The following is a 17,642-nucleotide window of genomic DNA, read 5'->3' as shown; positions in this document are numbered from 1 at the left end:
CTTAGAGTTCCATAGGACTCACTCTAGCTCGAAACCCAAGTCTAAATCAAAAGGATCCAACAAGGGCCAAAGTCACGACAAAACCACATCGGGATCATAGATTATGGATGAAAATCTAATAAGGGAAGAGTTTCCATCGATCTAAGGATTCACATTATCAAATCCAAGTCTTCTACATTAGTCTACAAGAAGCTAGAACCGTCTGAGCTGACGTTAGATGATTTTCTAAGGCAAATGCCTCCAAATAGCATTTCTATCGCAGTAACTAGTCTAAGCCTAGCTAAGGCCAATCAAAATCTCACAACTGTCAATGTAAGACATAAAACATTAACATGGTGTGATAGGTAGCACATGTAAGGTAAAACATGCTCAATTTTCGAAAAATTTACCCGAAAATGTTAACAAAGGCAAGAACTCTATCAACTAGACATGCATCATGTTATGAACCCTCTCAAAACTAACTAAACACCATCTAAATCCCAAAACAAGCACAATCTAAGATTGGTAAGCCATAGCCTACCTCGATGTTGATCACGCGCGCTCCAAAATCTATCAAATTAGAGCTTTACCCTTCCTAACCTTTTCCGATCTTCCTCTCTTAAAAAAATATAGGATCATGAAATCAATATGAATGTTGCGACACCAAATTCGGAACTATTTAAAACTGATTAAAAACAAGTCAAAATGACATTGTGGGATATGTGCAAGGTATCACGAAATAGACTCTATCTATAGGTCTCATTCAACTCAAGGAGCTTGTGCCTAGAAGACGGGCACAACCCGAGAATAAATTTGAGCAAAAACAAATCGAGAACCAACATGGTCAAGAGTTCACTATTAATGACTCAAAACAAAGGAAATTTATTAAATAAACTTGTGCAAGACTCTCCAATTGATTTGAAATCGTTCCTTGGGCTATCATCTCCTCCAAATTTCTGTCTTGGACGGGGATTATATGGTGCTTGAAAATTTTGAGAAGCAGGACGAACGTTTTGATGTGTCGGCGCTCGCCATTAATGATAATTTGGTGGATGTGCATATGATTGTGCACTATAGACTGCATATTTAGAAGGGACAATATAACATTGTGTGTCTTGCATGGGGTGATAGTGATGGAGTTGAGATGGTGCATATTGATTAAGTGGATCTCTTGGAATTTTTTGTGTGCCTGACACAAGAGTTGCTACATCCTCCTTCATTTTCTTTCCCCCAAGACTTTAGATCCATTTTTAATCACTTGTGTCGTGGCTTTCAAAGCAACTTGACTTATAATCTTTCTAGACTTGATGTCACTTTCCACCATTTCACCAATCTTAATAACTTTGGTGAATATTTTTCGACTATGAAAAGTAAATAATGAAAGTGGTCGGGTTCCTGCGCTTGGAGAAAAACATCAATCATTTCTGGCTTAACCCTAGCAGTTTGCTCCCTCCACCTAATAGCATATTGACGAAAATTTTTAGAGATCCTTTTTCCTCATGTTGACAAGTGAACCCTGAAGCGAAGGACGGGAACTAGCGGAATCAATGTGTTCCAATTTCTAACCTTGCACCGACCATCCAATGGACCATGGACTAAACAACCACTGCCTGAAAGGTTGATGTTAATAAAACTTCAGGTGATATTTGACTTGTAATGTATGATAATCCGAGCTCATTGTTGTATATAGAGAGCTTTTCGTCTATACCGTAAAATCAATTTTCGACGGAATGAAAAAGAATAGCTTGATCTATGAACTAGAGACAATTTCCACCAAACTTTCCCTAAAATAAGCTATGAGCAATTCTTCTTTGCTTCCATCCCATCTTAGTTGATTACAATATCTCTTTAAATGAGCTATAGGATCGTCATGACCATTATATTTCTCAAACTTTGCAGTTTTATAACCGACAAGCAAATGAACGTGGGAAACATGCACAAATAACTGAATTAGATGACTTTGTGGTCTCCTAATCCCTATATATTTCTTACACTATGTTCCAAACTCTTCATTTTTTTAGTCATTTATTCATGTTGCTCATTCTTAATAGTTTTCTCAACTTCATTATGGGAACTATACTAATGAGTGTGGGAGTAAGAGCCTGGAATTTTAAGAGTCAGTTCAGGGGTATAACCTCGATCATGCTAAACTTTGGGTGGAAGATCATTGTTGGATTTTGGTATCACTGTTGGTTGCAGATCTGTATTAGTTGCTGCATTTTGCATGAAGAGTGGATTACTTATCATAGGCGTATTCAAAAGGTGTATCGTGGAAGTTCCAACAATGTTGGATGTGTTAGCGTATGGGCTAAATTTGGATGGATAAATTGAATCACTTGTCAATACTTGGATAGGGGATGAGATATTCGTATTTAGATACCCATGAATTGAAGATGGTGGAGCTTGTTCGTTCATCCAAGCTTCATACATTTCAGTCATTTGTTGTCTCAACATCCTTACTTCCTCTATTGACATTGATTCTTGTGAAACCACCTGATTTTGGACATTATCACTGTCTGACTATGTTCCTTTTTTTGCGGGTCATTTTCACTTTTTCCTTTGACCTTGTATAGTATGGATGTGATGTTAGTTTAACCACAAACCAACCACCTTTAAGCTAACTTTGTGTATGGATAATAAAACTTATTAGGATTAGACATTCTTCAGTTATAACCACATATTGTACGTCATGCATACACATGTCTTTTATTTATAGAATGAGCTTAGAGAATCTAATGTTTAATTCCGACTTGCTCAATTATATTCATTTCTTAATTGTTATTCCTTTATTTGTTTATTTTTAAAAAAATAATTTGATAATGCATTGATCAAATTCGTTTAGAATTGTGTACGTGACAAGCTTGAGAACATGAATAAGATCTTTGCATAATTGTTTTTTACTAAAACTAAATAACAAAGCTTCTTTTTCTTCTCTTTAAGATAAAATCGATTGTTTTCTTGAATTACTATAAGAAGTATAAGATAATCCTATTTCTAATCTTGAACTTCCTACCAAAATGAAATAAAAAATAAACAAAGAAAAATGTTTTTGATTAGTTGGTTTAAATGAGGAATTCAAAAAGCTTCAACACTACCTTTAATAAGGATTAAAAAAATGGTAAGTAGAAAAAAATTGTTAAATAAAGATCAAAACTTCTTGTTTCTTTTTTCTTTTTCTTTTTTGGATATTTAAAGAAGGAAAGAAAACTTTTTTTTTTTTTTGTATTTTTGAATAAAGAGAGTGAATAAACTTATGTTTTTTTGGATTTTAAAAGAGGATTAAGTTTTTCTTTCTGAACTTTTAAACTTATATCACTAAATTCGTGAAATGACGCCTATGTATTTTATCAATGCGAGAATCAGGTGTGCATAGTTATCAAAACATTTAAACAAACTTTTTATTCTTTTATTAATATGAATAAAAACAAGTGAACGGAGGAGTACCAATCAAAATATTATTCATTTAATCATCAAAAGGATTTTGACCTACAAAAGGTCCCAAGGATAGGAGCCCATAAAACAAGGGAAAACCTATTTAAATGAGGGAAATAAGGCTAATCGATCAGTGATCACAATCATTTCTTCCAATCAACCGGCAAATTGTTCGTCAAGAAACTACTAAGACCATCTTCAATCCACCTCTATTTTACTCTCTATTCTCTATATTTTGAGAGTAAAATAGAGAATGGCACTCCAACCCCTCTTTATTTTAGTCTCTATCCATCATTTTTAGAGAAGAGAATAGTAGTTCTCCAAATTTGGGGAACTACTATTCACACTCTCTATTTTACTATTTTATTATTTCTATTATATTGTAATGAACATATTATTTTACATATAATGTCATTGATTAAATATTTAAATTCTTAATTCTTTTTAAATGTAATATGATATTATAAAAAATGTATTATTTAATATATACTATTTTCATTCTGAATTAATAATATTTTAATTCTTTTTAATTTCCGTCACTAATATAATTTGAAAATCTCCGGGTTGAACAATTTTAGCTAGCCATAAAAAATTAAGGACAAAAATGCTCATTTTTAACTCTGTAATGCATTAATAGAGCATTTATGGGAGCAACGTAGTAATCTTGAAAGTTGAGTATTTATGTAATGTTTATGTAATTGTATTTCATTAATGCTCACTTTTATTTGAATTGTCCATTAATTTGTATATTATATAATATTTGCTTGCAATTTATGTTATTTAAACACTTAGAATAAAGTAAAATTTTATATTAAATAAAGAATTTGAAAAAATAAAATATTATATCACATGAAAATTATCTAAAATAATTATTTGGAAAAATAAATAAAAGAAATGATTCATATTATGAAATAAGAAAATAATAATAAAATAGAAATAATAATATAATATTGAGGAGAGAGAAGAAGATATTTTTTAGAGAGTAAAATAGAGAATTAAATTGAAATTGATTGTTCGGAAAAAAATAGAGAACTCTATATTTAGAGAGTAAAATAAAGTAAAGGGTTGGAGATGTCCTAATACAAACTTCAGGTAGCACAAATGATACACTGTCATACCTAACTAAAAGGAACCACAACAATATATCCTATGTAATCCAACTAGTGAAGTCTACCGAGGATAAAGTATATGCAGATTTTAACTCTACCTTTGCAAGACAAAGAATGATAAACCCTCACCTCAAAAGAAATATATTTGACACAAAAAGAAAGGAAAGAAATAGACACAAAAGAAAATTGTATAAAACAAGTATAACAACAAATATTAGAAAGTAAACTACTACCATACAAATACAGTTCAACAAGTATTAGATAAAACTTAAAGGTGGAAATATCACCAATGATGCCTTATTTGTTTGACAGCTCTCAACAAAGACTGTACTTTGAAGTAACACAACAACACGGAGAAGCAAAGAATGAAAGCTTTTCCAGCACCTTTTCATTTTCCAGCAAATGCTTAATAATATCAACTGTGGCCCAGTGAATCAACTATCAATTTCAATGAGAATTAGTGGCGAAGAAGAACACATGATAATTACATGGTGTGTTATTCACAAATATGGCAATGTCACAGAGGTGACTCCTTCCATTGTAGTCTGTTAAGACCATCCACTATCGCCCTGCGAAATGCACCATTATGGAGAAGGAAGGACGATACATGCCCTCCTCTAACCCATCTAACTTCTGAGCCAGGCCAAGCTTTTTCAAGTTCTAGCACTGAGTGCCTTGGAATATAGCCATCATCCTGAAAAAAGAACGTTTCATGAGATTTCCTGTGGTTACAAACCCTTGATCAATAATTAAATGAGAGCAATGAATTATATTTAGATAAAAGCAATGAATGTTTGCCTGCATTGCTCCCGTATATGTAAGTTCACTGGATGTATGAAGTTTAAATGATTTCCAACAGTAGGTTCATATCAGCTAGAAGACTAGAGTATTTTTATTTTTTTTCTTTTCAACTATCACAAAGCTATGTAATCAGCTCCACGTTACATTCAAAAGTTTCCTTTTTAAGTATAGCGGTTATTATGTAGAGCTTTTCCCAGACAAGATAATACAGAGTACTTAGGGGTCATTTGGTAGTTGGTTAGAGTCATGCAAGTATTAGTAATGTAGGAATTCGTTATGAGTGAATCCATGTATTATTTTATGCAGGTATTAGTTATGTAGGGATAAGTTATTCATGTATTAGTTATACATATATATTAGTTATTCCATTTTCTATCCTACATAAAATAATACATACATTCTCTCATAAATAAGTTATGTGTGTTTTAAAATTGTCAACCAAACGTCGTATTAATTTTATACATGAATAACTTATTTCTTATCCACCTACCAAACGTCGTAAGTTATATAAAAAGTAATACATGGATAACTTGTTTTTTATCCATCTACCAAACGACCCCCTTAGGGTTCCCGTGCTCAAAGGAAAGATTTCATGATTGTTCTTCAGTCGAAGCCATATGTGTGATTGATATTTGAGGTCATAACATAAAATTAGACTATAACAATAAAGAGACACTTTTCCATCTTTGAAGGTATGGCTCTTCAAGAGAGGAAGGCAGTTCTAGACCTGTAATCTCATACCCTCATCTTCAAAATGAGGAAGCTCAATGGGCTTTCAAGATCGCACCGGAGCACAACACCACTAAATCAAATGATTGTGAAGTCCAAGCTCAAATTACTTGCATAAATAGTGGTTTAATGCAAAAGCCGACAAGGTAGCTCGGGAAGGAGCCTCATGAGATGGAAGTTTCAACTCTTATATATGGTTCCATAACAAGGAAGAATCTACCTGTTGGCGCTCTAAATAGCAAGTGTTTCACTGTGGCCATCTTAGACTATATCATTATCATAGGGGTATGATCTTCAAGGCGAAAAAAGATCAAGATGACATATTAAGTTTACATACTTATAGCAAGCCGATTGACCGTTCCAGTTTCCACTGTGGTCATCTTATCTTAGACTCTACCATTATCACAGGGGTATGATCTTCAAGGCGAAAAAATGATTAAGATGACATATTAAGCTTGCATACTTCCTTTACATTAAGAAATAGAGAAGTCCTTCCCTATTAGGAAACAACCTGATATGGTTTTAGATCAAACTGCAGAACAGAAAATTATACTCTACAGGAAAGAAACTCTGCCCCACTGCTCACACAGATGAAAAAAATGTGGAATCCAAAAATTGGTTTGACATTGGTTTTGCTAATATTTCAAAAGCAAATTAGTAGTTCTGCTACTAAACAAAGATTAGTTTGGTTACCGACATGACAAAGAAGTGTCAAGGAGCAATGGTGAGAATAGACATTTGATTGGCAGGAATAAACATGCTTGATATGGAATTACACATCAATCGGAGTCGGAAGGAGCAACCAAAATGCTCCAGGCCCTCCTCAAGTAAACCATACCATGCAAAGAGTGAGATCTAGCACTTACTGTGGCGGCAACAAATATTACAGCACTGGGATCTTTTGGGATTGGAAACCGTGTAACATCGGTGAGAGACAACACATTTCGCATCCGTTCTTTCACTTCCTCAAGAGTCATTGAAGCCTCATGCACGGAAAGATCATCTCTCAGTGCTTCCCATGCAGTGGCATGCTTTAGTACCCCTTCACAGAACGCCACAACAGCGGAATGTGGAGAGAGAAAAGGGAGTGTAGCAATAGGTGTTGGGTGCAATGAACCAACCATAGCAGCATGTACTCCTCCTAGATATCATGAAGAAAAAACAAATTTTAACAGAAAGAAAATTTCCTTGAAAAGACATGAATTTTATGCATGCTCTGTCCAATACGTACTAGAAAAACTATATTCATGTGCACAATGGTTGGATACACATGTTGGTTATTCTCCTTAATTTCAGATAATAGTATACATCTAAAAGTAGAGGGAACCTAATAGCTAAATTTAAGAAACCAATGAGGAAAACGGTTATACCTTTGTTTTGATAATTAACAGGTCATATGGCATAACATGCAATTATCCAAAAAAAGGAAGGTTCTTTCTTATTCTTCTTGCAGCGACTGCATAGCCCATTCTACCATCTCCTCAACAACAATTCCTTCGACAGCTTCAATTTACTGTGACTCTAAAAATTTTCCCAACACATACAAAGTTTTTAGACTTTTTTCTAATAGGATCAGTTTCAACTGTTCAAATGCACTGCACACATAAAATTTAAACCACTAAAGATCTTAATTATCTATTTCACACACCATCACTGACCAAAAAACAAAATAATATTTTTCAAACTGGATGAACGAGTCAAACTAGGTTGAATTGTTCAAAGGACCAAATGATACATTCATCTTTAAATGCATAAAAAGATGGTGATTTGGGTTTTACAAATCATAAAAGCTAGAATATTAAGTGGATGCTTATGCCTTACCCATGCTAAGTCCACATATACCCATCTTTCCAAAACCCGCTTCACAGTCCAACCAATGTAAAAGACTACGGGCCTCTTCAATGGTGGCTCGTCCTAATAGCAGAAGGTCACTAACACATAACAGCTTTGACCCACGCTGCAGCAATGGACGTCTTTTTCCATAGAAGGGGCTGCAGAACATGGAAGGATATTAGAATAAGAGAAATGTATATTCAAAGAACCAAAAAAAAAAAATTTAAAAAATAAAATAAATAAGACATTACTCTGTGGAATTAATGGTTACCTCTCAAGCACCATAGTTGCTATATTTTCCTTCAGTAATGGACCGCCAAGACGCAATCTTCGCTCAAAAGTATGATCTCCCGTACCTGCAGATGGAAAACTAAAAAAATAAGAACTCAACAGTGCAAAGGCAGAGTTGGTTAGGATAATGACATTACCAGCAATGCATTTACAACAGTTCTGGATATGTAAGACAAACCTAAGAAGTTTGGTCATTTATTCTCTTTTTGTTTTTAAATATTGAATAATTTTTAAATCGTCGTGATTCATCTGTTTGGAAGCAGCTATATGTTCTATTTGAAATCCATATTATAGTAGGACTATATTGTGACTAGAAAAGGATAAAACTAATTTCTTCAATTGAAAATTGCTTCGTCAGAAAGCTACGGTAAGTTTTGCCTCGTCATTCAAGGGTTTGTTGAAATCTTAGCAGATGGCGGTTCCTGTATCTGTACAGAAAGCTGGTATTGTTTAGAAAATCAATAGGAGTTGGCTAAAGGATAATACAATATAAGAGAGCTTTATATAATGCAGTACATTCAGGTTGACTCCTTTCGATTCATTTGCCGCTGCCCTGGAACAGGTAGTAGATGACAGGGTGGCAAGGTTCAGAACAGACTCCCAGCAGATGACAGGATGGCAAGGTTTGGTATTAACCTGGTGTCCATATGTTGCTGCTGCCGCGTAATTGGTAGAAGACCAAGAGGAGGAACAGCTGAGCACATTTTTTATGCTGGCCATTTTGCAGAACAAATCTGGCAATATTATGCAGCGGGGCTGGGCATCAATTAAAGGAGATCCTCCCTAAGAAACATCGTATATGCCTTGTGGAACTTCAAATGCAGAAACTTCATAGCTTCCTTTACTCTTTAAGATCATGCCACCTATCATTCTTTGGGAGTTATGGAGATCTAGATGTAGTGCTAAATATAATGACGAAAATCTCTTGTAGAGCAGTTCCACTACTCTTATTAACCTCAACATTAGTCAGCTCACTAAACTCCAGTTTCTCAACTATCCAATCCCTGATAATTGGAATGGTATCTGTCAACTGATGGACTTGAAACTTCTGGAAAATATTTCTATTGCAGTCTCTTGAATCAAACCTCACTGTCCCTTTGTAAAGCTTAACACAGATGGTTGTTGTATTGAAGGGAACTATGGAGGAGGTGGGATGGTGAGGGACAAGGATGGCATGTTTCAATGGCTGTTTGTCTACTACTTGGAAGAGGGAACAGTAATCTGGTTGAAGCTGAATCATTTCTTTGCGGTCTCAATTGGTGCACTCAGAATGGCCTCCACATGGTATTTGGTGAAACTGATTCCTTCCTGTTGCAGAGCTGTATTCAGGGTGCATGGCCAAGTCCTTGGAGAACTGAAGACAATGTCAATAAGATTAAGCTCTTGGTGAAGTCCAACCAAGTCACTACCAACCACTCCTTTAGGGAAGCCAACAAAGTTACCGACAAGTTAGCATCCCTGAGCCACACCACTGATAATAGTGGTATCTATTCTAACTTTAATGCCTTGCCAAGACAGATGAAAGGCCTTCTTAACACTGATAGATGGAAGCTTCCATATTTCCAAGTCAGCAGGAGAAAACATGGTGCTTGAAGCAACAGCTCTATTGCCACTTGTATGTACTAACTTTTTTGCTCATAGTGAAGACTGGTTCACCAGTATCTCATTGTTTTCAAGAAGGCAAGGTCTAGCCACCTTCAAATGTATCAATAGAATCATGAGTCGGTTGATAAAAATAGAAGTTATAAGCCAGGTAGTCACCACATCATGACATCATGCCATATTTTAACTTGAATATACATTAGAAGAGACTGAAACACCTAGCATTTGTTCATATAAATAGCACAAGCAGATAGAATTAAATTAAACTGCTCCGCCTCCTACTATTTGGGTATGAATCAAAAACAGAAACCAAATGTAAAGATGAGCATCTATCTATCACAAAGAATATATGAATTAATGAATCAAATAGGCCTGAATCCCAAATTAGTTAAGGGAAGAAGAGAGATAACCAGCAAGATGAACGACACAGGCCGTCTTATGAGGCGGGGTATATTTGGGGGCGAGGAAAGCAACCCTTGCAATGTGACTCTCTGGAGGCAATGCACTAAGCAGCTGGTCATGGCAAGGAGTCGTAAAAAAACCTTCTCTGAGAGTTGCCGTTTGAGATTCCCAAACAGTTTTCCAAACAGGTTGTACCAATGTGGGAGGCCAATTCTGTCCTTCAACATCGGGGAACAATTGCTTAATCATTTTCTCTAAAAGCTCAAGCTTTGTACCTCCCCATCCTCTAGAAAAGAAAGGTGGGCTTAGTTTTGTTCTGTGAACAAACGCACCATATACATGATCCAATACATAATGGAGCATTCCAATATTCACTGTCACCATCTTCTGAGACCCTCAATCAAACCCAAATAAGATTCAATTTTTATATGAAATTATTATGTGTTCTCTGCCCAGGAATTAAACCCGCCCTTTTATCTAAATTAGATCCAAACTCCACCACCAAAAATGGTAATTTCACCTAAAAATCAAGAAAAATTCATAAGTGAAAAGCCAAAAGTATAAATCATTGAACCAATCAACAATTCATTTCACAGGAAAAAAACAAAAAGAAATAAGGTACAAAAAAAGGTGTATGATAGGCGAAAGGGTGATTGATATAAGATAAAGAGCGATAGGATGTTGGGGAATCGGATCTTGCGCAGAGAAAGAAACAAGAACAACTATGGTATATGCTATGGGCGGAGGAGAAACCGCCGTGACTGAATTTTTTATTATAGAAGAAAAACTTTGGTTTACTATACGGCCTCCAGAGAAAAAGATCAAAATTGTACTTTTATCTTTGAGTTAATAGTCAAAATTAGTACTTAGTAAAATGAGCTCATATTTTGGTAATTCGTTCATATTTTAATAGGTTCAGTGAGTGATTTTTTATATAGTATAATTTATATAAATTTCATAATGTTCAGAGTTAATTACATTACTAAATTTCTAAATACATTAGCAGACATTCAGATATATAGGAGAGATGATGTATTCGAGAGGAGATAGAACATCCGGATACATAGGGAAGGATCTTATCAGGGATGTATTAGAGAAGGAAGGAATGAATCAGAAAGGGGAGGCATTTATTCGAGAGGGAAGGGATGTATCCGAGAGGGAGATAGGGATGTATCAACGAGAGGGGAGTGATGTATCCGAGAGGGAATTTTTGAAATTTTTTAAATGGTAGGGAATTTTAGAGATTATGGTAAAATAAGATGTGTATTTATTTGATTTTTTTTCTTTTTTTTACATAGTAAAATATGGGTTGATATCCATATTCATTAAGCTTCCAACTTTTATTCACTCAAAATTAATGATATCACAAAAAATATTGTAACTTCTCTTCCATTTATGTTCTTCATAAAACAAATTATTCTCTCGGTAATTGAAAATGTGAAGTCTTTGGCCCTTCAAAAATGTATGTTTTAAATGTACATTTCTTTTGTTAATTATAATTCTATTTATTTTATTTTTAATTTTATATTCGATAACAAATAAAAGCGTATAAAATAAGCAAATCATGTATTAGTATTGATATTGCTTAAAATGTATTAAGCATGTTTTAGTCTTGAAAGGTAAATATTCATTTTCTTTGAAATTAAAATATTTTTCCATTGTTATTGTGTAAATTTATTTTAGATTGAAAAGTTATAAGGTTTTTTTTCTTACTTTTATGATACAATAAAACGAAATAAAGTATTTGTAACATTTTTCATCCAAAAAAATACTAAAATATTTTCTCCATGTTGAATTCTTAAGAAGAGTACTATGTACTCATGAAAATATGGGTAAATATGGGTAAGCTTGTATTTTACCCGATCCATTTGTTACCCAATCTATTTTTACGCATATCAAATATGGGCAGGATGGATTATTACCCATTTTATGTTGACCAATTTTTAACCCACTCAAATTTGACTCAACCGCCCATTTGCTACCACTAGTCAAAAGTAATCTTTATCATTTAATATGGAGCACTAATAATGCTTCATATTTCAACACCAACTTTTGATATTCTCTCAAACATTCATTTAATTTTGAATGATCTTTTTTGTGCACCTAAACAACATGGGAGTTTCACTAAAACAATTGCGCACTAGATTTACAGTAAAATTGCAATAGAGTTGCACCAAAACAGCAGTAGAAAAATACTAAAACTACACGAAAAAGCATTAAAATGGCACCATAAATGCCTCAAAATATTACTGAAAAATAGCAACACCAGATTTACTACGGTGAAACAGCACCAAAACAGCAGTAAAAAGCACCAAAACAACATTAAAATTGCACCAAATAGCACCAAAACAAACCCCAAAAGTGCATCAAAATAGTTGCACTAGATTCGCACTAAAACAACACTAGAATTGCACTCAAACACAGAACAAAATTTCCACATTAGACGGATGTTTGAGAAAGTACCAAAAGTGCACCAATTTTTGTAACATGAAGGACTATTAGTGCTTCATGTGAAAAGACAGGGATTAACTTAACTATTAACTCAAAGATAAAGGACAATTTTGATCCTTTTTCTCACGCCCTCGATATCAAACCAAATTATTACTAACTTATTTATTATTTGATATAATAAAGCATCATTCACATATTTAAATTTATTAATAAATATATAAAATATGAAAAGTAACAGTAAATATACTGATGTAGACTCATTAATAATGTAAAACTTAAATTAAAAGAATTAAACCAATATTCGTTGGATGTGCGAATAATATTAAATTGTAATTTGCTCACGTTAGAGTATATTAATTTAATACAAAAATTAAATATTATCACATGATAATTAACTTGTATTGATTATTGATTGTAAAATATTAAATTTTTTTTATATATATATACACACTAGTGGGGAGTTGCTTGTGCGGTGCAATCCCAATGAGTTGGTGTTGAACCTTGAACTTCTCGTTGATATAATGTTTACAACATTAACAATGTGATGTGTAAGTACTATTATTATAACCAAAGTGAACATTCGAAGCGTGTTGCATTAGATAAAGCTCAATAAATAGAAAAAACTACTTCAAGAAGCTGAAGGTTGACATACAGGGGCAAAGCTCGTGTAGTATCCCTTTGGTTTTTCCGCATGGTTCTAAAGATTAAATCTCAAAACATATGGTTGTTAAGACAGAGAAACCGCATCAAAATACCCTTAGATGCGAAAGTGGACACGTCGACCTGCTGCCGTATAAGTTGTCGATATTAATGCAACTATCATCTTCTTATGAGAGCAAGCACTCCAAATTTTCAGCAACTGATATTTCATATACTTGGTTGCACTTTTATTCAATTAAATGCAAAAAGTAGAGGCAACAGTCACTCAAGAAACTTTTCTCTAAGAGACAAGTTCGAGTTTTTAAATTATGAAAACGCTATAATTTCTTCATGTACCTTACTACAAATGTCATGAACTCCTTATGTTGTCCTTAGATTTCTATTATATGTCTATCCTATGAATTTTATTATTCTCACCATAAAAATGTAATAAATGATGAATTATGATACTTTATTAAAATATAACTTGATGATTTTATGCTATGATCCTAATAACAATGAAAACAAATCATGATAATGAGACATTGAGCTAAATTTTATTACTAAAATATTGGGAAAATAATTGTTAACTGAATAAACTTGAGTTGTATGACAAACCCCTAAAACAGCACATGAAAATGTCGATAAGGATTGTACAGTTAATTTGGCGATTCCTCTATGTTACCCCCAATATGGATATCATTCCAAATTCTAGCTTATGATAGTTAAGTCTCATCACCCTGATAGGATGATGTTATGACTTAGCATGTCGGGCTGAGACTGGACTACATGTGCTCACATGGTGGATATGTCAATAAACGAAGAAACTCTCAAAAAAGAAATACACTATGATTACTAATGCAAAACGTCGAGGTCAACCTAATGATAAAATTACTTGATTCTTTCCCATGTATTATTAATATTGCTTTGATTATCCTTTTATTTCTTTCTTTTTTTTGGTTGAAAAGGGTGTTTATTTAATTAGATATAATATGCATTATTACAAGGCCGGTTGCATGAAGCATTACAATCAAACAAAATATATGTTATGTTACCAACAAAATTAAAATTATCCGATACTAGTAGGAGCAAGTCCTACCTATCAAAAGTGGCTCCCTCATTATCAACATTAATGGTCTTCGAGAAAAACAATGGAGGCTTTTTCCATTCCATAAAATCTATGTCATCTGTTCGTTTTACTGCTTCTTTGGCTAGCATATTGGCCACCTGATTCTGCTCCCTATAGCTATGGCTGATCTATGGGTTCCCCAACTTCTGGAGTAACTCTCTGCATTCAAAAATTGTGGTAGTGAATGAGTCATGACCTTTATAGATAATGTCTATGATATCTGATGAGTCTATATCAATTTGGATAGTTGAGATACACACTCTTGCTGCCATTCTAAGCCTTAGAAATAAGGCTAGTAGTTCTGAGTGTAGTGCATTAATAACATTAACTTTCGCTGAGAATCCTGCTATCCAAGATCCCCTATAATCTTGTATTACTCCTCCTGCCCCCCCCCCCCCCCCTTTTGAAGATTAATTGTAAGTGCCGTCAGTGTTTAGCTTGAAGCCAAACTCTAGGGATAACCACTTCTACTTAGGCTTTACATTGTTGCTATTTTTTTCTTTCTTGCCTAGATAGTAGAATTCTACAGCTTTATCTAGAGGTGTAGATGTTACGATGTCCTTTTTTTTCCCATTATGGTAGTGATGGTTTCTTTTCAACCATATGCACCATATATAAAAAGGAAAGGCATATTTCCATTCGATGTTGTTGTGAATGTTAAATTTCTTGACATTTCTACCAATTTGTTTCTCTACCACCGAGAATAGGTTGTAGAAATTGTAGCATGCCTAACTTATCCAAGAACTGGATAGCTTTAGTGCATTTAACGAAGATATATGTACCGGTATCCATTTCCCTTCTAATAGTACAGGTTGGGCTAATATTGATCCCAATCGAGTATAGATGGTGCCAAGTCGGTAGTCTCTTGTAATAACTTATCCAAAGGAAGAACTTGATTTTATTAGGGTACTGGAGTTTCTAGATCGAGTTAAAATCTTTAAGGGGTGGTTGATTAATGTTATTTTTACCCTTTATATTATTGTACATTGATGAGGTACTGAATATTCCATTAATTGTTATAGCCCAAGTAGGTTTTTGTCTACTAGGTTCGAGATGTTAGGAATATTTATTTGTTTGATTTTTTTACGCACACTTAGAGGAAGAGGGTAAGGTATATTTTCCAAGTTCCACAACCCATCTACGATGATGCTATTTACTAGAATGTTTGATTCCTTAAGGGGAAAGGGGGCACTAAAAAGGTTCCTTAGAGTTGGAGAATTTGGAACCCATGGATTTGTCCAAAAGTTGATTTGATTTCCGTCCCTTACTATCCAGTGGAGGCATTCTTTGCACTCCACCTAGCCTTTTATTATGTTTTTCCAGATTGGGCTTATTTGTTTCATATGCATAAAATCATCTCAAAGTACCTTGGATTTGGTGTAAACAACAAGAATAGTATTTGCCCATAGAGCCCTAGGGTTCTTAAAGAGTCTCCACGTTGGTCGTGCTAGCATAACTTTATTCTTAGTGCTGCACCTCTAAACACCTAAACCACCTTCTTGTTTTCTCTTAGTAACTAAATCCCAGCCGATGAGGTGTAGCTTCTTTTTAACATTTGTGGAACCCCAGATAAAGTTTCATTGAATTTGGTCTACCCTTTTTGTTATGTTAGCATGTAGCTTAGCTAGCTGCATCATGTAAGTCGGAATGTTATTAAGGGACGACTTAGATAGGGTGGTTCTTCCTGCCATGTTAAGAAAAAAAAATTCCAACTAGCGAGCTTGGATTGTAAGTTATCTATAATGAATTGGAAGTCATGTGTTGTAGGTTTTTGGTGAAAGATTGGGAATCCTAAATACTTTCCAAAACTGTTGCTTTTTCTGATCTCTATTGTGTATTTGGGTACCTCCATAATTTATCGAGAATATATCTTTTGATCTGGAGTGGTTTATACTTTGACCACTTTTTTTTTTATACTTTGACCACTCATGTAATTCCATGAGTGTATTTTATTGGCATACATGTGTCTAACTCTGCTTTCTTTGTCAGTACTAAGTAATCCATAAAGAAAAGGTGAGATAATTTCAGCCATTTTCCTGCAACCCGTACATGTTTCCACTCTTTATGTAGTACCTCACTATTAATTTTCCTTGAAAGTACTTCCATACATAGTATGAATATATAGGGTGACATGGGGTCGCCCTGTCTAATTCCTCGACTAGGTTCAAAATAGTTAGTTCTTGCTATCAAGATAGCATTCCTACTAGATGAAATACAAGATATAATGAGATTGATGATATTTAAAGGGAAGTTGAAATAATGTAAAGTATATTTCACAAAGGACCACTCTAGTTTGTCGAAAGCCTTCTCTAGGTCTATTTTCATTATCATATTTCCATGCTGCCCTTTCATTTTTTAAAAAGTGGTTGATTATTTCCTGAACAATGATAACGTTATCAGTAGCCTGCCTGTATTTTAGGAATCTTGCTTGACAAGGGCCTATAATTTTGTTCAATACAGGTTTAAGTCTATTAACCACAACTTTGGTGATTATTATGTAAGTTGTATTACACATGCTTATAGGTCTAAAGTCCTTTAGGTTTGAAGCATTTTACTTTTCGGAATGAGGAACACATTGGTAGTGTTAACTTCTGGATTAATGTATTCCTCCGCCCAAGCTTTCTTACAGAAGGCAACTACCAATGGTCCTACTATCCCCTAATATCTTTGGTAGAAGAAGGGGTGGATCCTGTCTGGCCAGGTGCCTTATGTGACTGGAAAGAGAGGACCGTGTTTGTAATTTCAGCATCACTTAGGGAGTCTCCTGTTAGGGTGAGCTCTTCTTGGGATAATCTATGATCATGCGTTTCAAATTTATGGGTAGACTGGTTATGGTTGGCATTAAACTGCTTGAAGAAGTAAGAGGTTGTGAATTATATTAAGTCATGTTGGTTACTTATCCAACTTTCATCTTCTACTTGTAAGGATGATATTTCATTTCTCTTCCATTGATTTAGGGTGGTAGTGTGGAAGAATTTTGTGTTTGCATCACCTTAGGTAAGCCAAGTTATTCTGGATCAAAGTTTCCAATAATCTTCTTCTCTTTTTAGAATTTCATTATAATAAAAAATTAGCTTATTTTCGAGATCTAGTAGGAAGTTACTACCTGGATATTTCAGAGAGGTTTGTCTACCCTGTTTTCTTTTCAATAGATTTTTTTTATGGAATATATCGTCAAAGGTTATTTTTGCCTAACTGGTAACATCGCATTCAAATTTGACATTGCTCCCAGTAGGTTCTTATCC

General features: G+C 34.2%; 2 protein-coding genes across 2 annotated transcripts in view; both read right to left on the bottom strand.

Moving 5' to 3' along the window:
- The window catches only part of LOC125828357 (target of rapamycin complex subunit LST8-1), a 1,170,163-nt gene that overhangs the window by 894,759 nt on the left and 257,762 nt on the right, over positions 1-17,642 (bottom strand). The gene's annotated exons all lie outside the window — the stretch shown is intronic.
- Positions 4,885-10,621, bottom strand: LOC125828356 (uncharacterized). The gene is made up of 5 exons (XM_049507669.1): positions 10,187-10,621; positions 8,155-8,239; positions 7,872-8,041; positions 6,917-7,191; positions 4,885-5,214 (listed from the first exon to the last, which is right to left on the bottom strand). Exons 1-5 carry the CDS (start codon positions 10,560-10,562, stop codon positions 5,038-5,040), a joined length of 1,083 nt encoding a protein of 360 aa, XP_049363626.1. The 5' UTR covers positions 10,563-10,621; the 3' UTR covers positions 4,885-5,037.

This window comes from Solanum verrucosum, unplaced genomic scaffold, assembly GCF_900185275.1.
Source record: "Solanum verrucosum unplaced genomic scaffold, falcon-dt-bn FXZP01000048.1, whole genome shotgun sequence".
Classification (NCBI taxonomy): domain Eukaryota; kingdom Viridiplantae; phylum Streptophyta; class Magnoliopsida; order Solanales; family Solanaceae; genus Solanum; species Solanum verrucosum.
Note: the sequence above shows the minus strand (reverse complement) of the source record. Positions and strands in the feature narration are given on the sequence as shown.

Excerpts from the sequence above, each read along its gene's own strand:
- LOC125828356 (XM_049507669.1), bottom strand. The coding sequence starts at position 10,562 with ATGGTGACAGTGAATATTGGAATGCTCCATTATGTATTGGATCATGTA. Across the intron at positions 8,042-8,154 it reads GCAACTATGGTGCTTGAGAG|CCCCTTCTATGGAAAAAGAC; the intron begins GTAACCATTAAT and ends CATGTTCTGCAG. Across the intron at positions 5,215-6,916 it reads TAATATTTGTTGCCGCCACA|GATGATGGCTATATTCCAAG; the intron begins GTAAGTGCTAGA and ends TTCTTTTTTCAG.